This window comes from Mus musculus, chromosome 4 (genome assembly GCF_000001635.26).
Source record: "Mus musculus strain C57BL/6J chromosome 4, GRCm38.p6 C57BL/6J".
In the NCBI taxonomy this organism is placed as follows: Eukaryota; Metazoa; Chordata; class Mammalia; order Rodentia; family Muridae; genus Mus; species Mus musculus.
This window is the reverse complement of record NC_000070.6, coordinates 20,472,587-20,491,940: the sequence shown is the minus strand read 5'-3', so window position 1 is coordinate 20,491,940 and position 19,354 is coordinate 20,472,587. Positions and strand designations below refer to the sequence as shown.

Genomic DNA, 19,354 nt, shown 5'->3' with positions numbered 1-19,354 from the left:
AAATGAGGAAAATTAACATAGCAGGTAGAAATCAGTATTTAGTTGACCTTAGTGGAAAAATGCAGGAACTTTCATTGGAGAGCCAAATTATTCATAAGTGTCATTGTATGTACAAGAGAGATATGACTGAGAAACATGGAGAGGTGACTCTACACAAAGACTCTAAACACTATGGCTGCCTCTGAAGATGGAAGCAAGAAATCTTCCTGGGATATGAAAAAGCCAAGGAAAGAAAATGCACTGTAGAAACACCCAAAGGAATGCAGTTCCAGTAGTACCATGGGGGCCAATTCTAGCATCTCATGAACTAGTTTTAATGAAGAAACTGATAGTTGATTAATTAGAACAGATGATGTTTCTAAAAGACAGTTTCCCTCCATTAAAAGATGAAAAGTAGAATAAAAGCCCTATTGGGAATGAATGAGGAAGAGAAAAGGTGTTAAACTGTGAAATATCACCATACATACTTTGTTGATTCTACAGGCATTTCATTTCAGAATTTAACCTTGTTAAACCATTACATGAGTTCAAAGTGACAGATGGGGCAGGGAAGGAAACTGCTTTCAGCTCTAATGTAACTTAGCTGATTTTTTGTATTTTTATAGATCTTGTGAGATAAGACATATTTGTCCCACTTTTATTAGCATCAGTTTAACAGATATTGATAAATGTTGATAATCTGCATATTGGTAAACAGTATTGTTCATGTCATATGTATAATGCTGCTATTCTCAGGCTTCAGGTCATTTCTCAAATCCATTAGCTCACTAGCATATTGAGAAGCTGTTGAAATGGTGGCCTCTCTGCTCCTTCTTGTCTTGAGTCAGGGCATACACAAACAAATACATTTTCTAAGTGAATTTCTGATATACTGATACCTCTGCCAGGCTTTCTGCCATCAGCCTTCATAAACCTGTCTGTCTACAGAATGAAATCCATTTCTTTTTAAACAAGAAATGTTCCTTGATACGTTAGTTGGATTTTTTTTTTTATGTCTTTAAGACAAATCAAAACAAATACTATGGCAGGGCATGGTGTTATATGCCTTTAATCCCTATACTTAGCAGGCAGAGATTGGAGTATTTCTGTGAGTTCAAGACCAGTCTGGTCTATATTGAGTTCCAGACCAGCCAGAGAAACACACTGAGATTCTGTCTCCAAAAAAAAGACCAACAAAAAAAAAACAAACAACAATAAAGACATTAACAAATGTGCTTTTGGTGAGACACTATACTACTTCCTTCAAGCATATACTTTCACTATTAAAATGTAAGAGTGGGGAAGACCCAGTCACTTCCTTAAGATATAGGAACTCAAAGCCCATGAAAACTTTCCAAGTGGGCTAGAGACATGTTTCTCCTCTACCAGACACAGTTCAAGAACAACACAGCAAACTACGCATCTTTAAGGAGCATTCTCTTCTGAGCATCCTACTTCTTGCCCACCTAACTATTACATGCAAACACTGATGAGCACTAGGCTATGAGATAGGGCTGTTTAAAAAAATCTAGCAACAAGAGCTGGCCATGCCTGGTAACCTGGGGTTGATTCCAGAACCCACATTCTGAAAAATAAAAACAAAAATTAAAACTCAACAGAAGAAAGTAGTGATGAGTGTAAATGTTATTGACAAATTTACAGGTATGAGGAACATCTCCAAATTGTAGCTTATCACATGTGACCACTATCTGAATAGTATGAGCACAGAAACTGTTGGTCATCCATATGGAGCATGAAAATATTTTGGGTGGTTAGTGGATAGACAATATTTTTTTAATAGTATACTTTTTTTTAATTAGGTATTTTCTTCATTTACATTTCCAGTGCTATCCCAAAAGTCCCCCATACCCTCCCCCGTCCCCTACCCACCCACTCCCACTTCTTGGCCCTGGCATTCCCCTGTACTGAGGCATATAAAGTTTGCAAGTCCAATGGGCCTCTCTTTCCACTGATGGCCGACTAGGCCATCTTCTGATACATATGCAGCAAGAGACACAATTTTTAAACAACAGAAATATTAGTGAAGCCAGGGTAGGGGACAAGGGGCAAAGACTTCGCATACCTCAAGATGCATTCTTTTGTAATTATAACCACTTTGAAATAATCCGAGAGATATGATTTCACCAAGAAAGATGTTAATTGCAGAAGCTAAACCTTCTCTTCAAGGGAAGATTTAATCCTATTTAATCCTTTGTGACTACAGAATACTTACCCATGAGTTCTTAAGGTAAAAGTTAGTCACATCAGTAGCAGTTGTACAAAGTGCTTCTAATTCAGTCTTTTATGAGAGTATGGCTGACTTGATACTTTCTTGTGTCTCTGTGGTAAGCGAGATCTCATTTCAGACTTTTTCTTCCAACTGTCTCTAGTGAGCGATGGGAATATTCAAAAGGAATGGGCATGAAAGGACTCCTCTCTCTCTCTCTTCTGAAACCCCGTGCTGTCAGATATTTTTAAAATGTTAACATTTAGACAGGTACAATTCAACACAAAAAAATGAGATAAAAACAAATAAGTAAAAGATAACTTCAACTTGATTTTATAGCCCTCAAGTGTCTTCTTTAATAATACAAAATAAGGAAAGAAAGAATGAAAAAGAATGCATGAGCTTCCACTGTACTTGTGTTATCATAAGCCAAGAAAAACACCCAGAAACCTGTTTATAGTCTAGAGGTTTTACAATGTTTTATCTAAATATAATTTATTTTTATAATCATGAACAATATTGTAAGCAATTATTCAGGATACCAAGTGAATAGGTTAGTGGCAATGTGTGAATCTATAAGACACTATAACTTGGTCTTGTTTATTAAAGTGTTTATCGCTTTTAGTTTTTAATTGATTAGGGAAAGATGCATACCCATTTTAATCATATGCTATTTTCTCCCCAACCTATCGTAACTTTCATTTAGAAACAATTCCCTTTTAAAAAAAATCTTTTTATGCTGCTGATCACTTTTTAATTTCACTTTGATGAGTAGTTGGCTCTGCTTTCCTGAAAGGTCCTGAGCCTTTATGCTTTCTTAACTTCTCCACATTTACCTCATTCTCCAGTCCTTCTCTTGACTTAATGCACTCTCTGCTCTGCAGTGACTTTTAGCATCAACCTTCCTGACTTGCCTCACCACCCCTACCTGCTGCTTCTCCTGCCCCTTCCCTTCTGCTCTCCTCTTGGCTGGGTTGAATTTGTTTGTGGTGCTTTGCAAAAGTGTTGACTTTTACTCTTGCTCCACTGAGACAGAACTGCTGCTACCAAAGTGCCCTTTTACCATGATGATGTAAATGTTCAACAGAAGAGGCTCAAAACGTAAAGGAAACCCTGATTTGTAGAATGGTGCAATTTCCATTTTTAAAATATCCTTTGCCAGTAAACACCAAGATCCCAACCTGACACCAGGAGATGAGTACCTTTAGATTGGGTAAGAGATTAACATGGTTCAAATTCCTAGCAAGGGCCTGGGGCTTCATTACACCACTGACAAGAACACTTCTAAAGCATATTCATAAAGTTCTTAAAGTGACTTATAGAGTATTTCATTTCATTTTGTGACTATGAATCTTTACTGTGGTGTCCTAGGTGCTTCTAGAGATTATGACATTCAGAGAGAATTTTTCTGCTGATTAGCTAAATAAATAAAGAGTTAAAGACAGTAGTTAAAAATGCTTATTAGAAAACTGAGTTATTTTAATTTTTAACATGGTTTCTATTGTTGCTACAGATGTTGATTTTAAACACACTCAAACCACAATTTTATGGTAAGCCTAGATATTGCAGAAGTTCTCTGCTTTGTTCTTGATACAATCTTGCCCTTACTTTTTGTTTGCTCATTTGAATATTTTGAGACAGGATCTTACAAGATAGCCCAAGCTTACCTCAAACTTGCAAGTTCCAGTTTAAACATTCTAAATAATAGAAATTTAGATGTATGCTATTTCTGATGGCTTCTGTTTGTACTTTTATTTCAACCCATCTCAATTCTATTGTTACGGTGCCCAGGAAATCAATGCTGAAAGAGATAGAGCATCTTGAATGAAGACAGCAGATTTCTAATAATTACCATTCATTTGACTGCCTTCATTATGGATTTTTTCTCAAATCATAAAAGGAAATAGTAACCATGCATTATCTGACAGCAGAGAAATGAGTTTTCTCTGTTTTAAAAGTTCACTTTAAAGGTTTCCGTGATGCATGACAGCTTTAAAATAGGGTTTCCGTTTCAGAATGAATTGCCTGTGGCTGCTCTTCAGGGTTGCTTTATTCTGAGCCTATTCATCCTATTTGAACATAAAAACAGTACATATTTATATCTCTGATGGGCCAATAAATAAAATGTTGCTTCCTTCAGGGGAAGGTTCCTGGGAACTAATTAGAGTCAGAAGCAGAGATACACAGGAGATTGAAAATATATTTTAGCATCTTCCTTTGCACTGTTGCTCTGTACTTGGGAATTTCTGCACATCTGTCTATGCAAGCAATGTTGGCAAAGCGCTTCAGAGTTAGGATGCACCTGTGATGTCCTTGTAGCTGTGCTCTGATTATCTTTGAGGATCAGCTCTTCTCTATTTTCCTCCCCAGCTTAAATTCCACTTACTGGATAGAGGACACTTCTTTATGTACAATGAAATTAAACTTATTCAGGCATACACCTGCTGCATAAGTAGAAAAATCTCTAGGGTGTCATTTGCATTTTAAAGATTCAGTTTCTACTGCTATCAATATAGCTAATTGCTGGATCATTTTTTTTAAGAATTATTATTTTATCAAGGAAAATCTAGAAGAAGACCTAAATTGTGTAAGATTGGTTTCCAAACACATGACAGGTGGGACTATACAATCTCTAGGTTTAAAATCTAAGAAGGATCATTTGTTCACAATAATGACATTGCCAGTTCACTGGACTCTTTGAAATTCATTGTTCAATCATAAATGGTTTAAGTATGCAGTTCAATTCACTGAAGTATTGCTTTAAAAGTTAATTATATATGATGCAAATATAATTTTCTATTGTATTCCTAAAATTGATATGGTAACATAATTTTTATTGGGGTATTCAAAATGACTTTACTGAATGTGATTTCAGTGAAATCACAAGGTTCAAAGGACTATTTTCTTCCAGTTTTTCACATTAGGATCACAGGCCTAGAGTAACTAAATGAGTAGAAAATTTATTAAGGAAGTTTTGAGCTCTTATCACTACTAGCATTTGAGTAAAGATAAGAGGAAGCAAGTAGATTTGACACAGTGTAGTAGTTTGTTTCCTGCCATTGTGATAAAATACCTAAGGAAACCAACTAAAGGAAGAAAGCTTTAACTTGCTCATAGTATTGAAGGTCACGGTCTATGATCAAGTGGTTGCATTGTCTCAGGTCTCCAATGAGGCTGAGCACTACTGTGGGGAACATATGATAGAGTAAAGCTCACAGCAAGGCAATGAAGAATCAAACAGGGGGACAAAGATATATACTTCAAAGTTGTCACCTTCGTGACCTATTTGTTCCAGCTATAACTCACCTTTGTAATTTCCAAGTAATCTGTGAAGTCATGAAATTAGTCCACTGTTGAGCTGAGGGACCACCACCTACCACCCACCCCACCTATGACACTGGTGCATGGACAACAAGATTTTAGCGCATGAGCGTTGGGAGTATTCTCTCTATCCAAACCAAAATTGCTTACATAAATTCATACAGGAAGATAAGCGTTTTGTTTTCATTGTTTTGTCCAAATTTGATACAAGTCATTTATTGAACACCTAAAGTTATAGTTTTCTGTTTTTTATTATTTTCTTTATTTACACTTCAAATGTTATCCCCTTTCCTAGTTTCCCCTCTGAAAAATCCCCTATCCCCTCCCCCTTCCCCCTGTTTCCCAACCCACCCATTTCCATTCCTGGTCCTGGTATTCCTCTATATTGGGGCATAGAGCCTTCTCAGGACCAAGGGCCTCTCCTCCCATTGATGACCAACTAGGTCATCCTCTGCTACAAATATAGCTAGAGCCACAAGTTCCATCATGTGTTTTCTTTGATTGGTGGTATAGTTCCAAGGAGCTCTGAGGGTACTGGTTAGTTCATATTGATGTTCCTTCTATGGGGCTTCAGACCCCTTCAGCTTCTTGGGTATTTCTCTGACACCTTCATTGGGAACTTTGTGATCAGTCCAATGGATGACTCTGAGCATCCACTTCTGTATTTGCCAGGCACTGGCAGAGTTTGGAGCAGAGACTGAAGGAATAACCAACCAGAGACTGCCCCACTTGGGGTCCACCCCATTAACAACCATCAAACCCAGACACTAGGCAGATGCCAACAAGAGCCTGCTGACAGAAGCCTGATATACCTAAAGTTATTGTCATTGTTCTAAGTATTCTGTGCTAGTGAATCTCCTGTTGGAAAATAATGATTAAGACACATTCTATGCCTGAATAATTAGGTCATGAAATGAGACATATTTAAACTCTGTACTTGAATTCAGAATATTCATGTTACTTTATAAGATTTTCTGAGTAAAACTGAATTAAACAGTTTGCTGAATAGGTCCTAGCAATGGAGACTGATGGTGAATCCCAATGTTAAGAGTCCTTGTTTAACATACAGGACCATCTCAGCTTGATCATCAGCACCACAGGAAAAAGAAAAAGGAAGCAAGAGAGGGAGGGAGGGAGGGAGGGAGAGGGGAAGATAGGGAGAAATAGAAGAGAGAAAAGACAGAGAGGAAGAGAGAGAGAGAGAGAGAGAGAGAGAGAGAGAGAGAAGAAAGGAAAGGAAAATAGAAAAGAAAAAAGAAGGAAGGAACGAACAAACGAAGGTCTACACATATGGTTGTAATTGAATATGCAGATTTCTGCAGCTGGGAGCTAATGATGAAGATGATATAATAGAGCCTGGATTCATCAGTAACACACTCTCTTTTGTTGCAGCTTTCAGCATTGGAGAGGCAGATCTTTGACTTCCTTGGCTTCCAGTGGGCACCCATTCTTGGAAATTTCCTGCATATAATAGTTGTCATATTGGGTCTGTTTGGAACCATTCAGTATAGACCACGTTACATCATGGTGGTAAGTTTTTTTTCTCTAATTGTTTATTTTATTTATTTACATTTCATTATTGTCCACCTTCCTGATCTAACTTCTGCAAACCCCCAATCCCATACTCCCTCCCCTTTGCCTATAAGAGGATGCTCTGCTACTCACCCACCCACTCCTTACACCGCTAGCATACCGCTAATCTAGGGCTTCAACCCTGTACAGGACCAAGGGCCTCCCCTCCTACTGATGCCAGATAAGGCATTCCTCTGCTACATATGTAGCTGGAGCAATGGATCAATCCATATATACTCTGGTTTGTGATTTAGTCCCTGCAAGCTCTGGGGGTGAGGGTGGGGGTGAGAGAATGCATCTTTTAGTTGATATTGTTGTTGTTCCTATGGGGTTACAATCTCCTTCAGCTCCTTAAGTCCTTCCCTTAACTCGTCCATTGCAGTCCTGGGGCTCAGTCTGATGGTTGGCTGTGAATATCTTCATCTGTATTAGTCAGGGCCTATCTCCACTTTGTAGGGTATTTCAGCTAATCATCTTAGTTGGGTTTTGGGAACCTCTCACTTCCCTGGCTTCTAGGACTATCTAGTGGTTTCCCCATTCCCCACCCCTACTGCTAAATATTTCTTTTCATTTTCCTGACCCTCTGGATTTCTCTTCTGTATCTTCTCATACCTGTTTATGCCCACCTCCCTTTTACCTTCCCCTTCCCTTCTCCCTCACAGGTCCCTCCCACCATCTACCTCCCATGATTATCCACACTTTGGCTTTCCTTATTGTTAAGCTTTATATGGTCTATGAGTTGTCTTATGGGTATTCTGAGCTTTTGGGTTAATATCCACTTAGCAGTGAGTAGACACCATATGTGTCCTTTGGGGTATGGGTTAATTCACTCAGGATGATATTTTCTAGTTCCATTCATTTGCCTACAAATTTCACAAAGTCATCATAGTTAATACCTGAGTAGTACTTCATTGTTTAAAGCACCACATTTTCTGTATCCATTCTTCCATTGAGAGACATCTGGCTATTATACATAAGGCTGCTATGAACATAGTGGAGCATGTGTTCTTATTATATGTTGCAGCATCTACCATCATTTGGGTATATAGTGGTATACCTGGATCTTCTGATAAAACTATTCTAACTTTCTTAGGAACCACCAGATTATTTTCCAAAGTAGTTTTACCAACTTGCAATCCCACCAGCAATGGAGGAGTGTTCTCTTTCTCTACATTCTTGCTAGCATCTGCTGTCTCCTTAGTTTTTGACCTTAGCTATTCAGATTGGTATGCTGTGGAATCTCATTTTGATTTGCATTTCCCTGATGACTTATGATGTTGATCTTCTTTAGGAGCTTCTCAGCCATTCAAAAGTCCTTACTTGAGAATGTACCCCATTTTTAAGAGGGTTAATTGGGTTCTCTGGAGTCTAACTTCTTGAGTTCCTTGTATATTTTGGATATTTGCCCTCTATTAGATGTAGGGATGGTAAAGATTTTTTCCCAATCTATAGGTTGCCTTTTTGTCCTATTGATGATGTCCTTTTCCTTTCAGAAACTTTTCAATTTTATGAGGTCCCATTTGTCAATTGATCTTAGAGCCTGAGCCATTGGTGTTCGGTTCAGGAGATTTTTCCCCTGTGCTGATGTGTTCAAGGCTCTTTCCCACTTTCTCTTCTATTAGTTTCAGTGTATCTGTTTTATGTATAGGTTCTTGATCCACTTGGACTTGAGCTTTGTACAAGGAGATAAGAGTGGATCAATTTCCATTCTTCTACACACAGACCACCAGTTGAACAAGCACATTTGTTGAAAATACTTTTTTCCACTAGATGGTTTTGAGTTTTTTGTCAAGGATCAAGTGAACATAGGTGTGGGGGGTTATTTCTGGGTCTTTAATTTTATTCCATTGATCTACCTGCCTGTCTCTGTACCAATACCATGTGGATTTTTTTTTTTCACTATTGCTCTGTAGTAGAGCTTATGGTCAGGGATTGTGATTCCTCCAGAAGTTCTTTTATTGTTGAGAATTATTTTTGCTATCCTGGGTTTGTTTGTTTGTTTGTTTGTTGGTTGGTTGGTTGGTTGGTTGGTTTCGTACATATTTTTTACTTTTTATTAGATATTTTCTTTATTTACATTTCTTTTTTTTTTAGTTTGTTTATTAGATACTTTCTTTATATACATTTCAAATGCTATCCTGAAAGTTCCCTATACCCTCCCTCCGCCCTGCTCCCCTACCCACCCACTCCTGCTTCTTGGCTCTGGCATTCCTCTGTACTGGGACATATAAAATTTGCAATACTAAGGGGCCTCTCTTCCCAGTGATGGCTGACTAGGCCATCTTCTGCTACATATGCAGCTAGAGATATGAGCTCTGGGGGTACTGGTTAGTTCATATTTTTGTTCCACCTATAGGGTTGCAGACGCCTTCAGCTCCTTGGGTGCTTTCTCTAGCTTCTCCATTGGGGGCCCTGTGTTCCATCTTATAGATGACTGTGAGCATCCACTTCTGTATTTGCCAGGCACTGGCATAGCCTCATACGAGAAAGCTATAACAGAGTCCTTCAGCAAAATCTTTCTGGCATATGAAATAGTGTCTGTGTTTGGTAGCTGATTGTGGGATGGATCCCTGGGTGGGGTATTCTCTGGCTAGTTCATCCTTTTGTCTTAGCTCCAAACTTTGTCTCTGTAACTCCTTTCATGGTTATTTTGTTCCCTATTCTAAGGAGGAATGAAGTATACATCTATTGGTCTTCCCACTTCTTGATTTTCTTGTGTTTTGCAAATTGTATCTTGGGTGTTCTATATTTCTGAGCTAATATCCACTTATCAGTGAGTGCATATCTAATGACTTCTTTTGTGATTGGGTTACCTCACTAAGTATGTTATCCTCCAGATAAATCCCTTTTTCCAAGAATTTCATAAATCCATTGTTTTTAATAGCTGAGTAGTACTCCATTGTGTAAATGTACCACATTTTCTGCATCCATTCTTCTGTCGAGGGACAACTGGGTTCTTTCCAGCTTCTGTCTATTATAAATAAGGCTGCTATGAACATAGTGGAGCATGTGTTCTTATTACCAGTTGGAACTTCTTTACCAATCCTAAATCTGATAAGGGACTAATATCCAATATATACAAAGAGCTCAAGAAGCTAGACTCCAGAAATTCAAATAACCCAATTAAAATTGGGGTTCAGAGCTAAACACAGAATTCTCACCTGAGGAATACCAAATGCCTGAGAAGCACCTGAAAAAATGTTTAATCATCATGGAAATGCAAATCAAAACAACCTTGAGATTCCATCTCACACCAGTCAGAATGCCTAAGATCAAAAATTCAGGTGACAGCAGATGCTGGCAAGGATGTGGAGAAAGAGGAACACTCCTCCACTGCTGGTGGGATTGCAAGCTTATACAACCACTCAGTTTAAGTCAGTCTGGAGTTTCCTCAGAAAATTGGACATAATACTTCCGGAAGATCCAGCTATCCTGGTTTTTGTTTGGTTGGTTGGTTTTTTTGTTTGTTTGGGGTTTTTTTTTTGTTTGTTTGTTTGTTTGTTTTTGTTATTCCAGATGAATTTGAGAATTTTTCTATCTCTGTGAAGAATTGAGTTGGAATTTTGATGGGGATTACACTGAGTCAGTAAATTGCTTTTGGTAAAATGGTCATTTTTCCCATGAAAATCCTGCTCTATTGAATAAATAGGGAGAGAGTGGGCAGCCTTGTCTTGTCCTTGGTTTTAGTGGATTGCTTCAAGTTTCTCTCCATTTAATTTGATGTTGGCTATGAGTTTGCAGTGTATAGGTTTTACTATGTTGAGGTATGTGCCTTGATCTTTCCAAGACTTTTAACATGTAGGGGTGTTGTATTTTGTCAAAGGCTCTTTCTGCATCTAATGAGCCAATCATGTAGTTTTTTTTCTTTGATTTGTTTGTATAGTGTATTATGTTGATGGATTTCCATACATTGAACCTTATCCCTGCATCCCTGGGATGAAGCATATTTGACCATGGTGAATCATTTTTTTTTGATGTGTTCTTGCATTGTTTACAAGAATTTTGTTGAATATTTTGCATCAATATTAAAAAGGGGGTTTGTATGACATTTTATTTCTTTGTGTGGTTTAGGTATCAGTGCATCTGTGGCTTCATAGAACAAATTAGGTTTTGTTCCTTCTGTTTGTATTTTCTGCAGTAGTTTGAAAAATATTAGTATTAGCTCTTTTTTGAAGGTCTGGTAGAATTCTGCACTAAAACCATCTGTCCCTGGGCTTTTTTGGCTAGGAGACTTTTTTTTTTTTTTTTTTTTTTTTTAGCTAGGAGACTTTTAATGAATGCTTTTATTTCCTTAGGGGTTATGGGACTGATTACATGGTTTATCGGTTTCTGATTTAACTTTGGTACCTGGAATCTGTCTTAAGAAATCATCCATTTCTTCTAGATTTTTTTTTTTTTTGAGTATAGGCTTTTGTAGTAGGATCTGACGATTTTTTTTTTTTAATTTCCTCAGTTTCTGTGTTATGTCTCCCTTTTCATTTCTGATTTTGTAGATTTGGATACTGTATCTATGCTCTCTAGTTAGTTTGACTAAGGGCTAATCTATCTTGTTGTTTTTCTTAAAGAACTAGCTCCTAGTTTTGTTGATTCTTTGGATAATTCTCTTTGTTTCTAGTTGGTTGGTTTCACTCTAGTGTTTAATTATTTCCTGCCATCTACTCGTCTTTGGTGTATTTGCATCTTTTTTTTCCCCTAGAGCTTTCAGATGTGCTGTTAAGCTGATAGCATATGATCTTTCCAATCGCTTTATGAAGGCACTCAGAGCTATGAGTTTTCCTCTTAGCACTGCTTTCATTGAATCCCATACTCATGTGTATGCTGTACCTTCATTTTCATTAAATTCTAAAACATCTTTAAGTTCTTTCTTCTTTCCTGACCTAGTTATCATTGAATAGAGAGTTATTTAGCTTCCATGAGTATGTGGGCTTTCTATTGTTTTTGTTGTTATTGAAGACAAGACTTGATTTGTGGTGATCTGATAGAATGTATAGTTCTAATTCCATCTTCTTCCATCTGTTGAGGCTTGTTTTGTTTCTGATTCTATGGTCAACTTTGGCAAAGGTACCATGAGGTGCTGAGAAGGTATATTCTTCTGTTTTCATGTGAAATGTACTATAAATATCTGTCAAATCCATTTGGTTCATAGCTTCTTTTAGTTTCATTGTGTCTCTTTTTTGTTTCTGTTTCCATGATCTGTCCATTGGTGAGCATGAGATTTGAGGTCTCCCACTATTATTATGTGGGGTTCAATGTGTGTGCTTTCAGCAAATATGGGTACCCTAGCATTTGTGGTGTAGATGCTAAGTATTCAGAGTTCATCTTAGATTTTTCCTTTGATGAGACTGAAGTGTCCTTCCCTGAAGTCTATTTTATTGGATATTAGAATGGCTACTCCAGGTTATTTTTTGGAACCATTTTCTTGGGAATTTTTTCCAGCCTTTTACTCTGGGGTAGTGTCTGTCTTTGTCACTGAGATGTGTTGTCTGTATGCAGCAAAATACTGGGTGCTATTTTATGTATCCAGTCTGTTAGTATATGGCTTTTTATTGGGGGAATTGAGTCTATTGATTTTAAGACATATTAAAGACCAATGATTGTTGCTTCCTTATTTGTTGTTAGATGTGGAATTATGTTTGTGTGGTTCTGTTCTTTTGGGTTTGTTGAGAGAAGATTAATATCTTAGTTTTGCTTGGCTGTTATTTCCCCCATTGTTTTGGAGTTTTCCATCTATTATGCTCTGAAGGACTGGTTTAGTAGAAAGATATGATTTAAATTTGGTTTTGTGGTGGAATATCTTGGCATCTTCATCTACAGTGATTGAGAATTTTGTTGGGTATAGTAGCTTGGGTTGGTTTTTGTGTTCTCTTAGGGTCTATATGACATCTGTCCAAGATCATCTGGTTTTAGAGTATTTGTTGAGAAGACTGGTATAATTCTGATGTTTTTCCCATACCACTTTTAATATTCTTTCTTTGTTTTGTGCATTTGGTATTTTGAATATTTTATGACAGGAGGAATTTCTTTTTCTGGACCAATCTGTCTGGTATTCTGTAGGCTTCTTGGGCATCAATTATGGGCATCTCTTTTTTGGTTTAGGAAAGTTTTCTTCGATTACTTTGTTGTAGATCTCTACTTTCCCTGTGAATTGGGAATATTCTCTCTTTTCTATTCCTATTATTCTTAGGTTTGGTCTTCCCATTATGTCATGAATTTCCTGGATGAATTGGGTTAGGAGCTTTGCAAACACTTTGTAATTTTTTTTAAGTGTTGTGTCAATGTCTTCTGTGCTATCCTCTATACTTGAGATTTTCTCTTTTATCTCTTGTACTCTGTTGGTGGTGCTTGAATCTATGACTCCTGATCACTTTTCTAGGTTTTCCATCTCCAGGGTTGTCTCACTTTGTAATCTCTTTATTGTTTCTATTTCCATTTTTAGATCATGGGTGGTTTTGCTCAATTCCTTCACTTGTTTAATTGTGTTTTCCTGTATTTTTTAAGGGAATTATTTATGTCCTCCTTAAGTTTCTCTATCATCTTCATTAGAAGGGGTTTTAGATCAGAATCTTGCTTTTCAGGTGAGTTAGAGTATTCAGAGATCACTGTGGTGGAAGAACTGGCTTCTGATGATGCCAAGTAGCCTTGATTTCTGTTGCTTGTGTTCTCACTATTGCCTCTGGCCATCTGGTTATTCCTGGTGTTACCTGGCCTTGCTGTCTCTGACTGGAGTCTATCCCTTATGTAAGCCTGGTTATGTTGGGCCTCCTGTGTGTCAGGCTGTCTGTAGACAGGGAAGGGCATCTGGAGCACCTGATCTGTGAGCCTGGCTGTGGCAGAACTCCTGGGAGTCAAGCTAACTTTTGCTGTGGGCAGGGTAGGGAATGCTGGAGCATAAGACCTGCTCCCTGCAATGTTAAGGACTGGAAGGAAGATATGTCTTTGGCAGGGCAGAAGGCCTTATGTCCTCTGCCACCCTCCTCCCAGGGAGATGTCCCAGTTAGACCATGTGTTGGGGGAGTGGCCGAGTCACCTGTAAGCCTGGTGCTGTCATAACTCCTGGGGGTCAAGCTGTCTCTGAGTGTGTGCAGGGTTGTGGGTTGGGAGCACTGGAGCAAATAATCATCTTCTGGGTGCAATAGCAAGCTGTGTCTCTAGCAGAGTGGTGGGTCTTGTGTCTTCTGGGCCTCAAAGGGGGTCCCAGTTAGGCCAGGTATTGGGTTGGGAGGGGCAGACTCACCTGTGAGTCTGATGGTGTCAGAACTACTGGGGGTTAAACTGTCTGTGGGTGTGGGTGAGGTGGAGGCGGGGTGGTATTCTCATGTCTTTTTATATAATCTTTCTATGACCTTCCTATTAAGAATAAAATAATTTGTAAGCACTTTAAATGATTTTAAATGATATTTCTGCTTGACCTCTGAAATTCTTAATTTTGGAATAAACCTCAATCTGTTAAATAGAAAATTCAAAGAATGTTTCACCTAGAGCAAAGAAATACTCATAAGTCTAAGATGACAGAATCATTCATGGTGTAATGAATTTAAGACACGGTTTGGATAATAGAAGACTTGATGAAATAATTGATGCTATAATGAGATTTAGTATATGTTCATAGTCAATCAGTGTATTCAGGTACCATTAATATCAGTAAAACTACCACTAACCATAGAAAGCAAACATATCTAGCACAATGATCTAATCATTGAACATAGTAACACACCATTTTCACTAACATAGAATAGGGTAGGTAGTATAATAGCACAAATACAATGGTGCTCAATATACACTCAAAATTTTTGTTCCCAAATTGTTAAAATTGAATGTGTCTTCCTTGTCAAGATATACTTCAAGCACTTATCCATATTGCAAAGTATGCCAAGCATGGCCAGCCTACTGTGTGGCAGGGCACTCATTGAAGTGCATAGTGTGTCCTACATGTAACTGATGACATTCACAGTATTCAGTTGTCTTTCTTATAAAAAAAATAAGACAGCAATATAGACTACTTTTATGGGAATTAATGAATTATAATAATGTAAATAATTGTAAGTAGTACTATCATTCTTTAAGATGGCCATCAGGCCTATAAATATAAAATATACTATAGAATTTTTACAATGTTGTGGATTTACAACATTAGAAAAAAGTGGCTTAAATATCTCATCTTAAATTTTATTAACCCCAATCAAAAAACATCACTTACTTTGAAAAATATACCAGTTATATCACTGGAATATCAAGGTAAACTTTGCAATATCTTTCTTCATTTCATAGAAATAAAGATTTGGAACTTGACAACAAGTAAAGAGATGTTCCTCGCTTTGCGGTCGGGCTAAGCAATTCCTGTTCTACTTTTGAATATCATCTGAGCTGTTATGTGATTTACCTGAAAGAGATTTACTGAGGATGGCATAAGATGCTTTAGTATCTACAGAATAGCAAGTTATTAATTAATTTTCAAATAGTAGTAATTTCAAGTCACTTTAATTTTTGCTATTGTTATTCTACTAAGGCCCCAGGACCAGACAGGAATCTATAGAGTGAAGCTTCAGTTATCTGTTGGAGACACTGTCTAGTTTGGGTGACTTTTATACTCTAAATGTACCCTTTCTCTAGAACCACTGCTTGAGTGAGGTTTCTGCTATATTTCTTCAGTATATGCGATTTCCCGTAAGCTTCCAGTGTTAGTCTTTTCCAGTGAGTTTGTTTGTGCTTTCCTAAATTGTTAACTAAAACCTATCATATACTCCCTAAGAGGTTAAGATCAACAATATCCTTGATCTTCCGACCAAATTTATGTCTGACCATAACTCTCACTTTCTTTTCCTTTCCCTTTCCCTTTCTCTTCCCCTAACTTCTTTCCTTTCATTCATCCTTCTCTCCTAACATCCTTTTCTCTTTTATTTATTTATTCATTCATTCAAAATATCTTTCATTTACTTATAATTAAAAGTCTCACAATGTATTATATATGGAACATTAGTAATACCGTATTGCGCTTTTCTTCCTCTTGCAGTCCAGAATGGAATTGTCTTTAGTTTTCAGATTCAGATCTCCTTTTGCTGTCACTGAAAAGCTGCTGCCCCTTGAGTCACTCATGTGACTTACAGCACAGCCATTTTCTATATTTTTTAATATTAAGATCTACTTCAGGTCACTAGTTATAGGGTCAAAAGAAAGCACACACATACATACTCAGACAGACAGACAGAGAGAGAGAGAGAGAGAGAGAGAAACCATTGAGGAACACAGTTTACTTGTGTGTTCATAAGACAATGGAAAATTAGCATACAATAGCAGCAGTGCAGTAACCTTCCTCAACTATGAAAGGAACCGTTGTGAACAGATATATTCTTGTGATTCTGTCTCAAATAAGAATGCCTTAGTTTCATTTCCTGTGACAAAATACATCGATGTAATCAATTTAAGGGTTAGAGAAGTTGTTTTAGCTCACAATTCACAAATCCACCACTGCTGGAAAGTGAAGGTGGCAAGAACTTGAAGTAGAAACATGTCTAGAAGAGAGAACAGTCAATTAAGACATGCATGCTTGTGCTCAGCCCACTTTCTTCTTTTTTATATAATCTAGGACTTTTCTGCTGAGTCATTTCACAGTAATTTAACTAATTGAGATAGCTCCTGACAAACATGCCCACAGGCTAGCTAATGGCAACCATCCTCCACTGAAACTCTCTTTCCAATTGTTTCTTTATTATGCCAAGTTGACAATTAAAACTTATCATTGGCAATTTGTAGCCATGTGGGAATTTGGATCTCCAAATAGGCAATAGTAATCTATGATTGCCTGGGAAACAGATCAGGGCTAGTTCTAAGGTCAGCATTTACATTAGGAACAACTTAAGGCTTGAAATCTGGTTATAGAACTTCAGGAAGCTAGTAAGAGGAGTGGGACCTCTGGTTCACCTACTCTCTGCTAGGTCCCATGAGCAAGTCACTTAGCCATCTAACAAGTTCCTCTTCACCTATAAATTAAGGATGCTGAAACAGACCTCACAAGATTCTTAGGAAGTTTAACTCAAATGAAGCATTTGGCATAGAAGTCTTGCTTTCCCAGAAAATTATTGCTTTCTTTCTCCACTTCCCTAGGAGTCTTGTAAAGATTCTGACAGATCTAATGCTTCCTTCTCCTTACTGGGTGTAAAAAGGGAGGAAGGAAGCAAAACAAAGAAACCAGAAAGAAAAGCAATGCCCATGACTCCCAAGGGAGCCTTGTGAACTGATGAGGTGTAAGAGTGAGAAAACAGTATATGCATGCACAGACTCTCTGATATATTGAGTGTTCTCAAAGATCCTGCCTAATAAAGGGGATTTGCATATGAACAAATTGTTAATCATGCTCATGGCACTGAAGTGAAAAGCAGAGTGATTTATCATTAAACTGCATAGAGGGTTATGTATCCAAGGAAGCACTGAGCTGGGCCACAGATACCAGGGAAGATTGTGGGAGAAAGGGGCTGGAGAGGTACAGAGGTACACAGGAACAGAGGACATGTGAGCTAATGTGCCAGTCACAAGCTATTCAAGTCTCTTCCCCTGGCTCAAGCATCCCCCAGGCCTCTACCTGACTGTTCTCACTCCAATTTCAGAGCATTTGCCTCTGGAGCAGGACCCCACTACCCTCACCTTCTTCCTTTGTTAGGGAACACCTAAAAAGATGTAACACTCTTTATATGCATTCTTTTCTAGTTACCAAGACCTACTAAAACATAGTATTCTGTGTCTTTAGTGAATGAATGGTACTTATGGCTTTGAACTTAGTGTTCTGTGTCCCAGCCCAGAAATCCTTTCAATCCCTGTTCGTCTGAGGATTCGCACCACAGATCTCAGTTTCTATGTGCTTCTGCAGTGAGCCTAACCTTTCCATATCCTCACCAGACATCTTATGACACACTGCAGCCCTTTCTTGTATCCCATACCATAGTTGTACCACAGTTGCTGTTTAATATTTAGGTTGTAGGAGGGTTTATCTCGATGTCATGTTTGCTGTTCTTTGTGCACCCTGATTTTTATATGCCAATTATACTTAGTCCACCAAAACTAACAAATGCTTTGAAACATCAACACTGGGTTCATGCTAAGTGCTTCCTCAGAAACTAATAACATATGATGTCTGTTACTGTGGCAACTAAATGGAGCTCAAAATATAGCAACAGGGAGGTTAAGTTTCTACCATTTCTGACAGAAGATCATCAGTGAGGCTATGCTTGACCTCAAAGAACTAATCACTCTTGTAAAAAGACTTGGCCAAATGGATATGTGGAAGAAGCTCTTCAGCATCTTTCATCAAATTGCCAAAATACATAGAGTATGAAGTCAAACTCAAGAAAATTGTTTTTCTGCTTTCTTATGCCTTCTCCCATCCTTTCAAAGACCTCTGGTGTTACCTGTGAGCCACAAGCTCTTTTGCCTTCTCAGGAGCACATTCTGAATCTTCTACCTGGAAGGCCCTTTTCTCTTATCTTCTTGGGAAATTTGTAATCCTTTAACTAAATTGGCACGTAGTAAATGCCTACCCTATTCTGTTCACCTAGTGAGGACTAAGTGCCTAGTCCAAGCTATGAGTATAGATTCTGTTCACATTCTTCTTTGCCCTGCCTAATTATCCCAGTTTGCTGTCTTGCACACTGTATTCAGCTGGTGCTCTTGAAAGCAGAATTGTAGTCACCCACTGCTGTACTTCACTTCACGCATAATGTTTGAAGAACATTTATGTTTAAGGAAATAGTAAATGAATGTAAGGGTTTTAGATGCAGTGACTTTGTTTCATGTATTATTGCCTGTGAAGCCTTGGAATATTTGTTTGAGTTTTTAGTTGCCATATTTACCTCCTTTATAAAGCCCCAGGTCATAGATTTGTTTGTGGAGTGAGAATGTATGTGGCAGGTTTGTCCTGGCCCTCACCTACAACAAATCATGAAACATGGTTGAACTGTTACTACTCATTACAGTTATATTTGCCTTCACTCTGACTTGCTTACTAGTAAGGTTCATCGATAACAGGTTTCCCTTAAGGTTCTTCTCACAAAAATACTATACCCCAGGAGATAGCAGAGCAGTATAAAAGCAAAGAACCTACTCTATTTATTTCATATCATATTGTAAGCAAATGTTGTGGTAGATTCATACCAATGGGGGAAGAAAAAAAGAAGTGACTGTCTAAATGGCCTTAATAAACAATCTATGTTAAAGACTAATGCTCAATGGTGGAAATACAGACTGGAAAACTTATAAAGTTTATGT

At 37.9% G+C, this 19,354-nt stretch overlaps 1 protein-coding gene across 5 annotated transcripts in view; it reads left to right on the top strand.

Annotated features, from left to right (window-relative positions):
• Nkain3 (Na+/K+ transporting ATPase interacting 3) overlaps nucleotides 1-19,354 on the top strand; it is a 669,681-nt gene that overhangs the window by 288,769 nt on the left and 361,558 nt on the right. For all 5 annotated transcript variants that reach the window (XM_006537951.4, XM_011250046.3, NM_001290410.1 and 2 more), the window contains exon 2: nucleotides 6,920-7,057. In XM_006537951.4, coding sequence (XP_006538014.1) covers nucleotides 6,920-7,057 — 138 coding nt within the window. The remainder of the gene's footprint in view (nucleotides 1-6,919; nucleotides 7,058-19,354) is intronic.